Raw genomic sequence first — 17,593 nt, 5'->3', positions numbered from 1 at the left:
TCTGACATTTCAGCTCTTGTTACTTTCTTTGATTTTTATTTTTAGTACCCATGATGATGTATTTCATGGACATGATGTAACCTTTGGGTCTCATAGGTCATTTTGGCCTTTTGTAGATGTTAATACATCCTGTGTCCAAAGGGGGGGTCGAGATAGGATGCATTTCATGATTGTACACCCTATAGCATGCTAGTTAGTCTACATCTCATCTAGGCAGATACATAGTTGTATATCAGTGGTTAGCTATTTCATTTCATTTTCCGTTTTCCATGAATAATTTCAGATCCAGGCAGCACAATGGGAACTAAAGCAGCATTCAATGTCCTTTCACAGCAACTATAAAAACAGGTCACAGCAGAAAAATGCAATGGATTATGACAACAGTAAACAAAATCTTGAAGGGCTTTGCCTTCACTTGTAAGGAGATGGACAGCCTCATGTAATTTTTTTTATTTTTTTTTATTTTTTTTTGGGGGGGCGGGGTGTGTCAGAATGCGCAGCGGAGATGATGACCAGATCTGGGAACACGAGCAAAAAACGCATGCAGAAAAAATACAGCACAAGAGAGAGAGAGAGAGAGGCGTGTAACTCTGCTCTATATACACAAGAAGATCCCGGAGTAGGTACAGCATTTGCCCCCATTCCCACCCTCGCGTCTGCTCCCCCCCCCCCCCCCCCCCCCCCCCCCGGCCTGCCCTCGCGTTTGCCCCCCCTCCCCCGCCTGGCTGCCCTGCGCGCCCCAACGCTGTAGCGCACGCCGTCCCCTGCTCCTTCTCCTCTCCTTCGCGCCCTCCCGTCCTTCAGCGCCCTGCCCCCCCTTTCGCCGCCGTCGCCTTATCTTCCCCCCCGCCCCCTTTTTCGCGCTGATTTTTTGTCTTCGCCGCCTTTTTTTTTTCTGATTTTTCCGTCCCCTGGGTTTTTTTTTTGCCTTCCGCCTTCCCCGTCCTTTGTGTGCAGCTCGGTTCTTGCAGGACTCTCCGCATTCGCTCCGCCTTCGACATAGCTTCAGACACTGATGGAGGCTCCTCCCGCCCCACCTTAGAGGGACTCTTCCGCAGCCCCCTCGCCCGCCCCTGAGGATACCCCCATCAGGCTTTCTCTTTCGCCAGAAGAGGAAGCGAGCCTCACCGCAGAGGTGGAACGCCTCCAGGCACATTCCACCATCTGCCGTATAGTCGGCACTCGCCCCAGCAGAGGGGAGATCCGGGATCTTCTCCAGGCCTGCCTTCTTGCAGATGTGGGCAAGATCCTGGACGTTCACCTACTGGGCCGTGGACACTACCAGATCGAGTTCGAGACAGCCCAGAGCGTGGCCAAGGTGCTAGCCATGAGTCCCCTTGACATCAGGGGTGCTCGGGCATTCTTCAGACCTTGGCAGCATGGCTTTGACCAAGCAGCGGCCGAGTAGGGAGAGCGCCTTTTCCATGTTACAGTTTGCTTCCCTGGACTCCGCCGTGAGTACCTTCCGCTCCTTTCTAGGCTAGGAGCATTGGTGGGTTCGGTGCTAGAGACTGGCCCCACAGCAGCTTCAGTGGTGGCCAGAGCAACTGGGCTACCCTCGGTCAGAGTTTTGGTTCCTGACATCTCCTCCCTTCCGAAAGTCATTCACCTACCTAGGATAGGGGGGGGATGGATTGACCAGAGAGTGGAGTTCTCGGGGCTCCCAAACCAGTGCTTTATTTGCAGGCAGGTCGGCCATCTGGCCAAGGCCTGCCCTTGCAGGAGACCCCGACCTTCACCGCAGCAGCAGGCCCCTGATGGCCCCCGCCCACAGATGCGGCTCGGCAGGCAGCCTCCGGGACACCTGCTCAGGCCACAGAGACCTCGGAGTGGCAGCCTGGACAGGGGCGCCGTCGAGGGAGACAGCCACAGCAGCACGCCCAGAGACCGATGCAGCAGCAGCCACAGTCTCAGCATCACTGGGTTCCCGTGAGGAACAGCTTTGCTCCCCTCCAGGAGGAGACCCCTGCGCCGACTGAGGACCAGGAGATGCCAGCACCCCCTCCTTCACCCCCCCCACCCCCGTCCCCCCCTACCGCCTCACTTCCACCTTCGCCTCCTCCCGTCCCCGCTCCGGTTTCGGCACAACGGCTCCTTCTCCACCCCCCTCGCCCCCCCCTCCCCCCCCCCCCCCCCCCGCCCGCCTCAGCTCCCCAGGAGGCCCTGGCAGTCCCCTGGCGTTCACCTGCAGTCCGGAGGGCTCTGAGCACCGACCTTGCTCGAGCACCGCAAAGGAGACTTACCATGCCGATTCGGGCTTCACGGATATCATCTATCCGCAGTCGGCTGAGTCGCCTCGGCACTAGACAGCGCTCGGAGGCTTTTGACTACTCCTTCACACGGCTTTTTGGAGCAGAGGGCCCCCATGAGCTAGCACCCATCAGAGTGCATGTAGTGATACATCCGGCCCACGGGGAGGAGGCACTTGATTCAGCGGTGGCCTTCTCGTTCCCCCTCTGTGGCCCATGCGACCAGGAGTGGACTCTGGAGCTCGCTCTTAGCACTTTGAAGACTCAGGCAGTTGAGTTTTCTCACCATGTGAGCGATCTGGAGGTGACAGATGTGATAGGCCGACTATGGGAGTTGGCTCATTTTTTCTTGGATCCCGAGAGTATGTATGCCTCAGGGATTCGTCATTTGGTCGTTCACATAGTGGTAGACTTAGCACGCGACCCTGGATATGTATGCATACACGAGGTTGCTCTGTCTGAGCGGGAGGCAGTCGCCATGGGACACAGCCACTGGCGCCTGATCCGTGATTCTTGCAGCACACCGGGTGGGCAGATTCGTAGCCGCTCGGATGGGGACTATTCTCCATCCAAGCCGCTTGCAAAGGCCCGCCGTACGGCTGAGACAGCATCCACCTCAGCAAGTCATCCATGAGGATCATCTCATGGAATGTACAAGGCCTTGGCAAAGCATATTATATACGCTATCGTGGTTGCTTGAGGCAGGAGCTTCAGAGATGCCTGGTTGGTGGCAGTATTGATATTTTGATGATGCAGGAGCACCACTTGGGTGAGAGCAGGATCCGGAGATATGGTTCGGTGATGCCTGGTAGATGGGACACCTTTTGGTCTGCAAGTATGCATGGTCATTGCAGATGTATGGCGGCAGGCCATTGTGGATCGAGGGATCATTGTGCCTGGTAGAGCACAGTATGTCATTCTGAGGATGCATGATGAGCTCTTGGGCGTGCTCAACGTCTATGCGCCCAACCATGCTAGTGCCAGAGCAGAGTTCTGGACCTAGGTTACGGATGCATTGCCAGAGGCCGCACATTGGTGTGTCGGGGGAGACTTCAACATGCTTGAGGGCCCGGCCGATAGGGTGGGAGGCAGTCATGTTACAGTGCACGGCACGGAGCTTGCAGCTTGGGAGCGATTTTGCATGTCACTAAGGATCACTGATGCATGGCAGCATGGGGACTTCTCCCGCTCTCAGGACAGTCTTAGTTTCTCTCGGTCGGATCGCCGGCAGGGAGGGACTAATCTATCACGGATTGATCGCTTTTATGTGGGCGACTGGTTAGGGGAGCGAGGGGGCTCCATTGGCATTCTCGCTGGCACCTCATTTTCAGACCATGCGCCAGTTATTTTGACACTTGAGGAGAGGACACGGGAGCCCAGCTTGCAGTTGAGGATCCCAAAGAGGGTACTTACAGATCCTAGTCTCGCTGAGGACATTGAGAGGATCTGGCATGATAGTCAGTGCTCTGACCAGGATGCAGCAGGCCAGTGTGCCCAAGGACTCATCGAGCTTAGCTCTTTTCTGCACGCTGCAGCTTTGACACGGCTGGGAGAGACTCGCGAGCGGGAGCATCGGCTGAGACGCAGCATTGCTTCGCTTCAGCGCCTTCAAGAGCAGCAGCCTGCGTGTGAGTGGGTGGCGTCCCAACTGAGCCAGGCACGCCAGGAGGTTAGAGAGGCAGAGGAGCAGAGACATGAGTTTTACTATCGTCGCCAGGCCTGTCAGTGGACGCAGCTTGGTGATAGAGTGACTGGGGAGTTTTTTGAGATTATTGGACCCCGCCATGCTCGAGCAGGAGTCCGTCAGCTTGGGAGGCCGGACGGATCGGTAGCTACTGAGCCCGAGGAGATCAGAGCCATTGCCACTGGGTTCTATAGAGACCTGCTTTCAGCGGAGCCAGCCACTAAGGCTCGGGATGCTTGCAGACAGACTGTGTGGGCCCATGTGCAGAGGAGGGTCACAGATCGTATGCGTACAGTTCTGGGTGAGCCTCTTTCAGAGGTTGAGCTTGCTGAGGCCTTGAGGGTCCTACCTCGCCATAGTTGCCCAGGGGAGGACGGTTTGACGCCTGCCTTTTTTATGCGCTATTGGGACCTTTTGGGACCAGGCCTCCGCCGCAGGGGCTTTCAGTATGTTTTGGACACTGGGGTGATGCCACAGAGCTTTTCAGAGGGCTTGATCTTTCTTATCCCCAAGGGGGAGGGAGTATCAGATGATATTCGGCATTGGAGACCTATTACGATCCTCAATATTGTCTACAAGGTCTTAGCAAAGGCCTTGAGTTTGAGGATCCAGCCCTTCGTGGGGGAGTTGATTCATGCTACCTAGACAGGATTCGTCAAGGAGCGTAGTATCCTTGACAACATTTTCACCTTCTGGGAGGTGACGGACCAAGCTAGATTTCTTGGTGAGGACTTGGTCGTGATGCTTCTCGATTTTGAGAAGGCATACGATAGAGTCAATTGGGGTTTCTATGAGGGCACTATGCTTCGCCAGAGATCCGATGGATATTCATAGAGATGAGGAGGACAGGCCTCAGTAGAGGATGGGAGGACAGATTTGCCTTGAGCATCCTGAGAGCTTGGGAGCTGCTGAGACCGGGGCTCTCTCAGAGACCTCCTTCTTGTGTGCAGGAGCGGGCCAGACAGCCGCTCATCTGGAGCCCAACAGTTCGCACAGAGCAGGGTCATATGATGGGTTCTCGGCCTCGTCTAGCCTGGGGACTTTTGGCGGCAGGCCCAGCACGTAGCTTTGGAGACTGGCAGGCCTTCTGCAGTCTCCCAGAGGAGATCCAGGTGGAGAGGCTGAGTCACTTCAGAGGGGGGTTGATTATGAGGGATGACATTCAGGAGGCACTCACAGAGGAGTGGTTCACGCCTCTCGAGCCAGTGGCCCCACAGTGGATGGGAGCCTTTACACAGTTGGAGATCCTGATTGCTGTCAGAGCTTGCACTGAGGATGGCAGATGCCTCTACTATGAGATTCAGGATGAGGGCAGACTTCAGAGAGTGGAGGTGGAGTCGCCTTTGGTTGCAGAGTGCACCTTTCAGAGGATACGGGTAGTGGCCGCCGCTTCTTGGAAGTGGCATATTGACCCAGACCCTGCAGATGTGCTCCCGGATTGGCGCATATGGGCATATGCAGCACGCCCCTTGGCCCGGCTCCAGTGGGACCCTGGTGAGTACGAGTGGCATGATCCTTATGCATCCCTTGAGGCCACAGAGATCACCTTTTTCCAGTATAGTGTTCGGTTGGGGCGGCATATTTTGACGGCGGCGAGGAGGATGGTCTCTCCAGCTACAGTGGGGCACTGGCGGCTACAGGGACTCTCACAGGAGTTCCTGGAGGATTTTTGGGCCCGCCGGCTCTGGGCTAGTCGACAGGCCCGCAGGATCTCGACTTTCCAGTGGTGGTCGCCCACAGGGGCTCAGCAGTTGACACCTGGCTTGTCTACAGCGGTCTTCCGGCGGCCTGCGTCCGATGCGGACACCCTATGGAGACACAGAGACATTGCCTATGGGACTGCCCTCAGGCGCAGCAGATTTGGCTGCGGATGCTGCGTATTCTGGCCCCCCTCTCTCCAGAGGGTATGTATACGTGGGGTGCCGCTGCTTGGTCGACTTCATCAGGGCCTGCTATGGGCTATGAGACGGAGCAGGACAGCCAGGCCATCAGATTCATTAGGGGCCAGCCTCGCCTTGTTCCTTCACCGGATTTCTCGTCCGCCAGCTAAACACAGGAGGGGATCTACGATGGGTCCTCAGCAGCCTCACCATCTGGTTCACCTGGAGGGCCCGGTGTTTCAGGGCCTTTGAGGGGAGACTGGAGCCACCAGTTGAGACTGTTCGGGGGATTTGGCAGGAGACACCCCCTACGAGGACGGTATGACCGCATCCGGGGCGACTCGGATGAGACGATCTTGCGGCGCCAGGCCTTTCACACCACCTGGCGCAGCGGCCCCTTCTATACCCTACACGCGGGGTCCCCCCATTGGCACTACAGGCCACCTGTTTGGCTCTTCCCCCCTCCTATTGTATGATATAGCCCCTCAGTTCTTTGTACTGATACTTGTACTTTTCAGCACCTAGGGAGAGTCTCCCTGGCTGCCTTGCTTTGTTCTCTGCTCTGTTTTTCTTGTGAGCAGGAGAGGATCTTTTGTAGCCCTACGGGCTAATGAAAGGATCTTTTCTCGGAAAAAAAAAAAAAGATCCCGGAGTATGATACAAAATGGAATGGGGGACTGGGGGCCTATTTATATGGCCCCATATACCAGTCGGCCTGTGCTACAGGCAGCCGATTGGTCCTGAATCTCCACGACCAGCACATGCAGCCAGTCGGCCAGTTGTGAGGCAGCCGACTGGACATCCACGACCTGCAACAGCAGTCGGCCAGCTCCAGAATGGGAACACACACATGCTGATGCAGTCGGCCAGCAACTGGATCCTCTTGCCAACTCAGGGCTGCCTCCCAAGCCACAGAAAAATGGGAAAAAATAGGGGAAAAATACGGAGAGTGGGAAAAAATGAGAAAACACCTCATAAGGGCAGGCACACCCACAACAAAGGCCCTGGTGTATAAAAATAGACAGGAGATGACTTCCAACACCCCCTCTCAGCTCCTGGCTGTGAAACCAACCACAGGGAGCTGGGGTGCCACCTGAGCAAATCACCTGAGCAAATCGTGAGATAGCGACTTCGTGAAGAGGTCCACCGTACTATCCTCTGTCGAACAGAACTCTAGCAAGATGTCATCAGCAACGATCTGTTCACGAACAAAGTGCCTCTAGATGATCATGGGTTCCTCCAGTGGAAGCCCAAACCTGCAATGCAACCTCTGCATCCTCACCACCTCACAAGCAGCATCATAAGCAGCCCGGTATTCTGCCTCTGTCCACGACAAGGCAAAAGATGACTGCCTCTTACTGCTCCGTAAAACTACTCTGGGCCTGAAGTAGATCTCCTCGTGTCCGGATCTCCTCCCCAAACTGAGTCACTCCAACCGTGGAGTCGGACTCCATCCAACAATCCCCCTCCTGTGTACAAGAGTCCATGATCCTTCGCATGCCGTAGAAACCACACGAAACGCAATCCTGCCTCCCAAAGAGTCATCCGCAACCATGAGCTCAACTGCCTCATCCGGAAGCTCCCGTCCAATCTGGTGTTCATCAATCAGATCAATGAACCATACTACTTCTGAGTCAAAGAGGCACAAGGATCAACACCTGTTACGGTGCAAAAACAAGTCCTGGAAACCTGATGAAGACCACGCAAGGCCTTCTGAAACCTGTCAACCACCCCCTCTGAATCCGGAACCACAAAGCCTGGAGAAACCACCTCCTTCTGCAAGTAATCAACTGCCACCTGCCTGGCTTTCCGAAAGGTCCCCATGGAAAGAACATCCTCATCTACTAGAGGTTCTTTGTCCCGAATACGACTAGACATCAGAGCATAAGTGACCTGTTTAGTTTCCTCTGACTGACGAACACAAGAACCACCAACATCAGTACTGGAGAGTTCCTGCCAACTGCTGCCATCTACTGGCAAGCTATCCACCAACTGGTCCCGGAAAGCCTGCACCTGCAGCGTATCCACACACAAGTGGCCAATACCAGAGAGCCACTCATCACAAACCTGAGGACCTGGGAGAGAGTGTTGAAAGCTTGTAGACTCCATTCTCCACTCCGCCTTCCCAAACCACTTGGCCTGTTGTTTTGTCCCGGAGAGCAACAAAAATGCTCATCAAACTCCACCCGTACGCCAGTCTTGCAAACCTGATGCACTGACAACAGATGAAAACCAAGGGACGGAACATACAACACCTGGGAGGAATGCTTTCCCCCTCTGCCATCGAGAACTATCTCCATCCTGCCCTCACTGTGAACTGGGATAGTGGATGTATCCCCAGTAAGAATGTGACGAGAAAGCCTGCAGAGATCCTGTAAACCGGAACGGGAAGGAGTCATGTGCCTGGAAGCACCACTATCTAGAATCCACTCCCAAGTATCCGTTGCGGAGAGTCCTCCAATCTCCTCCCTGCCTGAAGAAAAGGAAACATCGGTAGGAAACATCGGTGTCCACCACCTCCAGGTGCACAAAAGCCGGAGTCTTCATGATTGCTGCTGAGGAATCTTCACCCTTCTCGGTCTTCCGCTTGGAACACTGCCTCCAATAGTGGCCTTTCTCGCCACAATCATTACAGGTCCTCTCTGCCTTTAGTTTCTCGCGGTCAGTTAACGGACTTCTTCTCAGAAGACTTCTTCGACGAAGCCTTCCCCTTGCCCGTGTTACGGCCTTTCGACCGTTGGCCAATTAAGGCCTCCGAACCTCCACCCTGAGGAGGGTTCGTGAATCGTTCCTCCTGGTCCAAGACCATGGGCACAAGCTCCTCCCACGTGATGGTGCTGAGCCTGCCAACCACTGGTAATCAAAGACGAGTAAAATGCTGAGTACTGAGAGGGTAAGTGTGACAGCAACGTTATGGCCATGTCCTCTGACGATATCTCCTTCCCAGCCTGAAGAACTTCCCGCTGAAGAGCCTGCAGCTTGTTAATATGCTCCCGCATCGTTGACGACTTTGCAGGGTTCATAACCCGCATCTGTACTTCCAAGGAAATCCTCTTCATGGGCGATACCCTGTTGTAAAGAGAGGCCAAATGCTGCCATATACCTCTGGCCAGTGTCATATGCTTTATATGATTGATTACCTGCGGTGTGCATGAGAAAGATAAACGAACGGACCCTGGCGTTGACACGATCCCACATCTGTGTCTGAGCCTCCCGGTCCTTTCGGATCGATGGTAACTCCCGTTCCTCTACTTCCGGCCGTGGAACACCAACAACGACGAAATTGGCGAGGTCGTAAGACTCCAGAACAGATTCCATCATAACCTTCCATATGCCGTAGTTGCTCCCGTCCAACTGACGGTCCACCGGGAACGTGGGGAGTGTCGGGATCATCACATGCCTCTCGGCCATCTCAAACAGATCTGCCAGTGCGGGGATGTACTCTGAAAAGGGTGGGTGGGAACAAAGAAGAACTAACACTTGCAAGTGGCTGTCCAGCAAATTAGCCCGCCGTCCTCTTGCTTCTCCTCTTCCCGAGAACAGTCCCAAACAGTCCACCAATCAGCAACACAACAGTCCCCCTCTTGCTCACACAAATCCCAAGAACTATCTAGAGCCTAGGCTGTGATACCATGTCAGAATGCGCAGCGGAGATGATGACCAGATCTGGGAACACGAGCAAAAAACGCATGCAGAAAAAATACAGCACAAGAGAGAGAGAGAGAGAGAGGTGTAACTCTGCTCTATATACACAAGAAGATCCCGGAGTATGATACAAAATGGAATGGGGGGCTGGGGGCCTATTTATATGGCCCCATATACCAGTCAGCCTATGCTACAGGCAGCCGACTGGTCCTGAATCTCCACGACCAGCACATGCAGCCAGTCGGCCAGTTGTGAGGCAGCCGACTGGACATCCACGACCTGCAACAGCAGTCGGCCAGCTCCAGAATGGGAACACACACATGCTGATGCAGTCGGCCAGCAACTGGATCCTCCTGCCAACTCAGGGCTGCCTCCCAAGCCACAGAAAAATGGAAAAAAATAGGGGAAAAATACGGAGAGTGGGGAAAAATGAGAAAACACCTCGTAAGGGCGGGCACACCCACCACAACAAAGGCCCTGGTGTATAAAAATAGACAGGAGATGACTTCTAACAGAGGGGGTGGGGGGGGTCCATACCTGGGCTTCCAACCTTGAATAAGAGATAATCTCCACTCCTGGCATTGAAGGAAATGGCACAAGAAGATCATTTCCGCCAACTACCTACATGGCAAATCATTACAAACAACACAACAACAAAAAATGTTCACGACACTATGTTAAAAAGAACACCTAAAATATGCTATGCCAGGAAACCAGAACATACCACGACCAGTCGAACTGAGGATGTTTCTGACAGACAGCTGAGCAACTGAGAGACAAAAAGACCAGAAAAATGTAACAGCAATCACATAGACAAACGGCACAATATTAACAACAAGGATCCAGAGACAACCCAAACAAGAACTTAACCGCACAAAGCCATATGAGGCATACAAAAATTTGACAAAAGGCACAATATTAACAACAAGGATCCAGAGACAACCCAAACTAGAACTTAACCACACAAAGCCATATGAGGCATACCAATGAGACAGCACTTTACAAAGCCTCTCAACATATAGAGGTGCAAGACATCAGCAAATCAAGCTTTTCATCGTGCTCCATGTCTTCTCAAGCTCCTCACTGAACGCAAGAGATCATGTGGGAGGATTAACACTTATTGAAAGCAAAAAGCCGTCTTCTTCTCCGCCATCAGATCCGTATTGGCTGAGGAGGGCATCATTATTAGTTGATCATGGCTAGTTTTTCCCATACAGGGTTACATGCTAATAATCGTTGTTCCTCCTCTCCCAGTTACTTCTTCCATGGCTTACCATATCCATGGTATCATTGTATCACTTATCATCTCATGGAACCTTGGTGTCTTTTGTAGAAATTAATATTACTTTCTCTCTTTCTCTCTTTCTTTCTTTCTCATCCTATCTCAGAGGTGGCAACAACTCTTAACGCTGATAAAACTGTGCCCACCACCTGCAGGGACTTATCACAAGCGACATCTCTGCAAGTCTCTACCTCATCAATATTGCCTTCACCTAGTCTTAATAGCGCAAATAGTAAGGCCCTCTCCTGCCGTCCTGCAATCACGCTTACCAACTCTCAAGACCACAACTTCATCCACCTCCTGCAGCGACTTGCTGCAGCAAGCCCACAAACCATCTCCAAGCTCGCCCTTGGAAGCACCCATCAAAGGATTAAATCCATCCATTAAGGCCCAGTGTTGTTGGCTAATCAACATGGCAAGACAATCGGATTGAGTCAGGCTCTATTAGTGCCTTTCCGTGCACAAGCACAGCCTATCCAACTTAACAAGATAACACATCAGAAGCATAAACGTACACAAAAGACAGGAAAGACAGATAGATATGAATCTGAAGCACAGTATCGGTGCTACGTCTCGAGGCTAATTAGGGTTAATACATTCAAGTTAGGTTAATGATAGCCTAGGGGTTAGGCATCTTAAGTGGGGGTTAGTAAGTTTTATGAGACATGTGCTATACTATATTCAGAACATTCAACTGGTATGATGTGTAACATACAGCAAGACCTTCTTTATACCTTTATGTTAGTGAGCATGAAGCAATCCACTTTTATCTTTATTCACATGAGACAAAGCTGAAGAGAGAGAGAATGTAGAGACGATACCAGATTGGGTCCCAATCTACCCACTTAAGAGCCCCCTCCCACAAGCAGGAGTATTTGCTTTATTGCTTTGGAGAACTTCTGTTTCAGTGCAGAAAACTTATTGAGAATGATTGACGGAGAATGCCAAACGCAAGCAAATGTAGACATCAAACGGGTTGAGGACAACTTTGAAGCCACTTCGGAGAGCCTTATGCACACTCAAATCTGCAGAGGGAGATGCACTACTGAAGGCTGAATGCTGAAGCAAGCTTCGGGCTGCCTTGAGACTGAAGCACTAGGGAGCACACATATTCCTGCACTTTCTACTGCTGAACAGAATGAAGAATGAGATAATTTGAACAACGAATGAGGGGCAGCTTATATTAGGAACTATGCTGCTGGTCAGTGGTTATATGCAGCTGTCGGCCAGCTATGACTTCTGAAAATAAGAATAAAATGAAATCTTTCAAATCTTGGCTTCACATGTGTGGTACACCAGCTGGCCGATTGCTATAGGACCTGTGGCCGACTACTGTCCCATGCTGCAAATACTGACCAACTGGCTGCTTACAGGCTGAGTAGGGCTGCCAACTGGTTCTAGGGCTTTTGTATGCCTTCTTAGGAGTGGCCATGGTGCCCACAAGCCAAAGGCTCATAGGCTGGCCCCCAAGGGCTGGCCTAGAGCCTTAATCCCTTTGCTAGACATGCTTCTAAATGCCATTTATGCTAGGGAAACCTATATGCTTGGTTGTTCTCCAAGTGGGTTAAGTGACAGATTCTGACACCTACGACTTGGAATGACCTACGTAGCTCGTGCCTGACATGTCTCTAGACTAGGGCTCAAAATGGGGTCATGGCATATGACAAATGTTCTTAAAAGGTACTACTTCTATACAAGTATAGCACTGATGATAAGCCACTATGTCACATTGCATCTCACCGCATGGGTACATGTCACATTCCCTCCTGCTTAGTTTGGGGGTAGTTGCATGGCCTCCAAGTAGTCCAACAATAACTGTGGGTAAGCTTTCCTCGTCAAGACAAATGGCTTTGTAAGTGCCTCGAGCTCTAAACTTTGTGTAGAATTGTCTAATTCTTCGATTTTGGAACCATGCTTCTACTTATGGTGGAGAATCTACTCAGGTTCCATGATTTCTAATTTGTCGACCACTTCAGGCTGCTGCTCTTGTGAGGATGGTCCAATGTGCGGCTTTAACCATGAGACGTGGAAGACATCATGTATAGTCCAACTGTCTGGCGAGTTCAATTCATGGAGACATCACTAAGCTTCTTTACAATAGGAAATGGGCCAAAGCTTCGGAAAGATAGCTTGGGACAACGCTTGTCCACTTTCTTTAATCGTTGCTTCATGATGCATAGAAATACCCGATCTCCCTCCTTGTAATTGACATCTCGTCGAGACTTGTTGGCTTGCCTGGTGTATGCTTCCTATGCTTTGGTTAGGCGCTCCTTCACGGACTCAATAATCTCTGAGATTGTCTCTATGGTCTTGTTGACCTCCAATGATGGTGACACTGTCACGTGCACGCCCGTGCCATGGCTAATCTCTAGCATGAACAGTGTTAATCCCTGATTAATCACATCAGATAGGACATCATTTAAGTCATCATCAGCATCATCTTCAACATCTTCATCAAAAGTATCATCAGTATCAGCACTAGCATCATCATCAGCTTCAGCAGCACCATCATCATCATCATCAGCATCCACATCATCAACACCAGCATTTGGAGGACTTGCATGCCCAATCAGCTGCTGTCTGTGGCATCCCAACAACAAGTCGGCCAGGAATTAGGGGTCGAACAGCAACCTGTACAAGGCATAAGATCAGAGCTGCATTTAATGAAGAAAAAGCAAGCATTTTATTGTCCTAGAGCTGGCTGACAGCAGTTCTGGTGGCCGACCAACACTCCAGCATTATATATATATATATATATATATATATATATATATATATATATATATACACACAGCAGCAGCATCCACATCATCAACACCAGCATTTGGAGGACTTGCATGCCCAGTCGGCAGCCAACCATGCAGTTTGCTGTTGTCTATGGCATCCCAACAGCCAGTCGGCCAGGCATTAGGGGTCGGACAGTTGCTTGGACAAGGCATAAGGTCAGCGCCGCATTTAATGAAGAAAAAACAAGCATTTTCTTGTCCTAGAGCTGGTCGACAGCAGTTTTGCTGGCCGACCAACACTCCAACACTATATATATAGACCAAGTCATAATTCAAGTCTCTCATTCAGCATTATAGCATTCGCAGAAGTAGCATTCAGTAGGAGTCATGTAGAAAGGGGCCAAAGGTCACCCCTTTGGAGCTGACCAAGGGCCTGCATCATGTACATCCATCCAACAACCTTTTTGTACCATATAATACAAAGAAAAACCTGACACCAATCTCTCTCCTCTGTCTTAATCAACTTTAAATCAGTGTCATTTTCTTAATCAGGCTTAGGGTTGTGGATCAATTTAGCAAAGGTTTCTGTGCATGCAACATGCACCATTCTCATAAGAGAGACTAGAAATGGCGATCGAATGCTACCTCATTTAGAGTCTTGTCAATGCTAGATGAATGAGTATCGTTGAGGATTGCCTGCACCAAACAAAGATAATGTTCCCATTTTGACTTGCTTACAATTTCTAAACATCGAAGGCCAGTTGATTGTATATCTCTGTCTGACCATCTGTATGTGGATGAAATGCACTAGACAACTACAATTTAGTTTCAAACTTGTTAAACAATGTTCTCCAAAAATGAGAAGTAAACTTGGGATCTCTATTTAAAGTAATCGTCCATTGCAAACCACAAACTAGGTCAAAGACGGTGGATGAACAAGCAAGCAATGTCTTCTACAGTGGCCGTCTGCTTGCACGGAATGAGCATGCAAAACTTATTGAACCGTTCAACAACAGCCAAACACTATATTCATGGTTCCCATTGCTGCTGGAAGAGGACCTACGAAGTCCATGGATGTTCTTAAATCTCTTGGGGATAGGCAAAGGCTGTATCAAACCGGCCTACTTTGAATGTGGAACCTTCACTTTTTGGCAAATCCGACATGCATGGACATACTGGTAGACATCTCTTCTTATCTTTGTCCAATAGAATAAACGCTCTAACTTCTCCACGGTATTATTAATACCTCGAGGACCCCCAACAAGAGAATCATGGGCATCATGAAGAAGTGCCTTTTTTTTCTCCCTAAGTACCCATACCCGATTTTTGTAGAATAACCAACCATTGAGGACTGTACAATGACTCGGTTCTCATCTACGGACCAAAATGTACGAAGTCCCGAATTCTACCGAATCCGAATAATGTGCCTTCGTGCTATCCAAATCTTCTCCTTGAATTTCTAGCACGGTTGACCCTTGTAAATTCTGAATGGTTGACTTCCGACTAAGAGCATCGCATAGTAGCAACAAAACTTGTTTCAGTCCATTTGAAACGGACTGAAACGTTTCACAAAAGTTTCATACTTTGAAACGCGTTTTTTACCTATCAAAAAAAAGGTCTTATCACATCTTTTTGCCCGATGTGTACTTCGTGTACGTTCACACAGCCGCACACGTTTCGACTTTCGAGCTGCTGCTGCTGCCACCTGTGCCGACTGAAGTTGTCCACGACTCCACCCATGACCCGTCACCCGATTGCTTGACGACTCCCGACAGCTTTGACCTGTCCACCATGTTCATGATTGCTGGCCGAATCCCGACGAGTGCTTTTCACAACTGATTGGCGACTCCCGACTGCCTATGACCTGTCCATTGGTGGCCAGCTGTTGAGGAGCCTGTGGTCAACTGCTACAGTGCTGTGGCCGACTGTTGTGTGTTCACCTTCACCCGACCGAGTGCTATAGCCTGTGCAGTGTGACCTGTCCACCACCCACCTTCACAAGTCACAACTGCTGTCCAGACTCCAAGCCTACTCCTAGTGCCAAGTCTCAAGGTAAGCCTAGCTGCCTAGGTGTTTTATGTTTCTAGAATCTATACTATTGTGTTTTATGTTTCTATACAGTATACTATTAACTATACATAATACAGGCTGCTCTAGCCTACTGCCTGCAGCCTATATCAAGCTTTTTTTCCCATAACTAAAATGGGGATTTTATCACAACCTATGCAGGCAACAGGTTACAGGGTATTTCTCTTGCTGCTTGCAACTTTGCAAGATGCCTCACACACAAGATCCCTTGTGGAGCAATGTCACATGGGAGAGCAAGTATGTAGGCTCAGGCTCGGGAAAATGGAGGTGCAATTTTTGTGCAGAAGTGTATCCTGGCAGCATTACACGGTTGAAGGCACACTTCACACATACAAAGGGCCATGGGGTGGGACCTTGTAAGGTCATACCAAGGCACATTTATGAAAGCCTTAAGGCTTGGAAGGCTAAGGAAGTAGGCCTTCCTGTTGAGGAGATCGTGGATCTTGAGCATTTAAGAGAGGCTGCCATGACTGTGGAAGAGCAAGATTCTACAGTAGGTGACATGCAAAGTCAGTATCATGGGACTTTTACTGTTGGGGGTAGCTCTAGTTCACAACCTCGAGCAAAGAGGACAGCTTTACCTTTGTTGAAGAAAGGGCATGTGCAGGCAAGGTTTCAAAAGGCTGCCATGAAGGAGGCAACAAGGGAGATAACCAAGCTTTTTGTGCAGTGTGCATTGTCCTTCAATATTTTGCGGACTCCTCAATGGAGGACAACAATTAGAGCAATCTCACACATAGGTTGTGAGTGGGATGGTCCCTCATATGAGGCCTTATGTACTATAGAGCTTCGGAGAGAGAAGCTAGCAGTTGAGACAGAGATGGAGGCTCTTAAGGCTACTTGGGTAAAGTATGGGTGTACTTTGATGTGGGTGAAGTATGGGTGTACTTTGATGTGTGATGGCTGGTCAGATGTGAAGAAGAGGAGTGTTTATAACATTCTGGTCTCCTCATGCAAAGGCACTATGTTTCTTTGTGCCATTGATGCCTCTGCGGCGGGGCTGTTTTGGGCTCCATACCGGGCTGTTTTATGGACAGTTTATGAGCTGATTCATGGGACTGTTTTGAGACAGTTTTTTTCGGTTGGCTTTTGGTGCTGTTGGCATTGTTGGCATTGGATATCTGGGCAAGATTTGTGATGATGCTCTGTGGAAAATCCGGTGCTGTATGCACCCGCACCTTGGTTTATTGTAAAAGCTTCTCTCTGAATAAAGAAGTTCCCACGAGGGGCCGGCCGTTCCGGCTCAGTGTGGTGTGAGTATATTTTTAATGGTTCTTCCGCTATGTTTTCATGCTCTGTTTAGTATTTGAAGTGTTGGTCTTTTATTGTTCCAGGTTCCCCTACTTGTGACATGTGAATATTGTAAGCAACACTTGCATTACTCCAAGACACTGTTAGATGCCCTTCATCATACCATGCACACCTGCAGTGGTCACAGCGAGTGGGACGATACACAGGCTGCAATAGACAAGCAACTGCAGCCCTCAACTGATAGACTCAACGAACCCAAATGGAAGGAAGGTTAAGGATAGGATGTAGTATGAAGGATGTCCTCGAGGATGAGCGGAGAGCCATTTAAATGATTCCTGCAACGTGGTGGAGTCGGTGGAGTTGTGGCATCTCCTATCTCTGGTAGATGCCCGTTGAAGTGTCAATGTGGTGTCTTCAATGCTGGTGCGTGCACCTCTCATGCATCCATTGGTGGTGCGCTTCCATTTTTGGATATTCCACCGAATGCTCTAGGGTGGTTCCTCCAGTATCGAGGTGATCCACTGTGGCAGTGTGCTGCGGTGATCGGTGTGGCGGTGATCCAGTGTGACACCCAAAGATGGTCCAACCAGAACAGTCCAGTGTGGGCACCCTTGGTGGCTACAAGATCATCGCATTGATTTGGTCCACGGGACAGAGCCACCCAACAAGTTCCCATATCGCATATCCAAGGCGTTGGAGGGCAAGCTAGAACATCAGTTGTCCCAATTACTCCACAATGGATTTTTTGCGCCCATCTTATTTGTGCAGAAGAAAGACAAGACCACACG

The 17,593-nt window shown here is 50.4% G+C and overlaps 1 protein-coding gene across 4 annotated transcripts in view; it reads right to left on the bottom strand.

Annotated features, from left to right (window-relative positions):
• Nucleotides 1-17,593, bottom strand: part of LOC147632978 (long chain acyl-CoA synthetase 7, peroxisomal-like) — a 72,938-nt gene that overhangs the window by 27,861 nt on the left and 27,484 nt on the right. For 3 of the 4 annotated variants that reach the window (XM_086805977.1, XM_086805978.1, XM_086805980.1), the window contains 2 exons: nucleotides 10,183-10,227; nucleotides 9,996-10,079 (listed from right to left, as the gene is read on the bottom strand). In XM_086805977.1, coding sequence (XP_086662103.1) covers nucleotides 9,996-10,079; nucleotides 10,183-10,227 — 129 coding nt within the window. The remainder of the gene's footprint in view (nucleotides 1-9,995; nucleotides 10,080-10,182; nucleotides 10,228-17,593) is intronic. The other variant, XM_086805981.1, reaches the window with a different exon arrangement.

The sequence above is a fragment of the Cibotium barometz genome, chromosome 12 (genome assembly GCF_041138505.1).
Source record: "Cibotium barometz isolate CiBa-2024 chromosome 12, ASM4113850v1, whole genome shotgun sequence".
NCBI lineage: Eukaryota > Viridiplantae > Streptophyta > Polypodiopsida > Cyatheales > Cibotiaceae > Cibotium > Cibotium barometz.
Note: the sequence above shows the minus strand (reverse complement) of the source record. Positions and strands in the feature narration are given on the sequence as shown.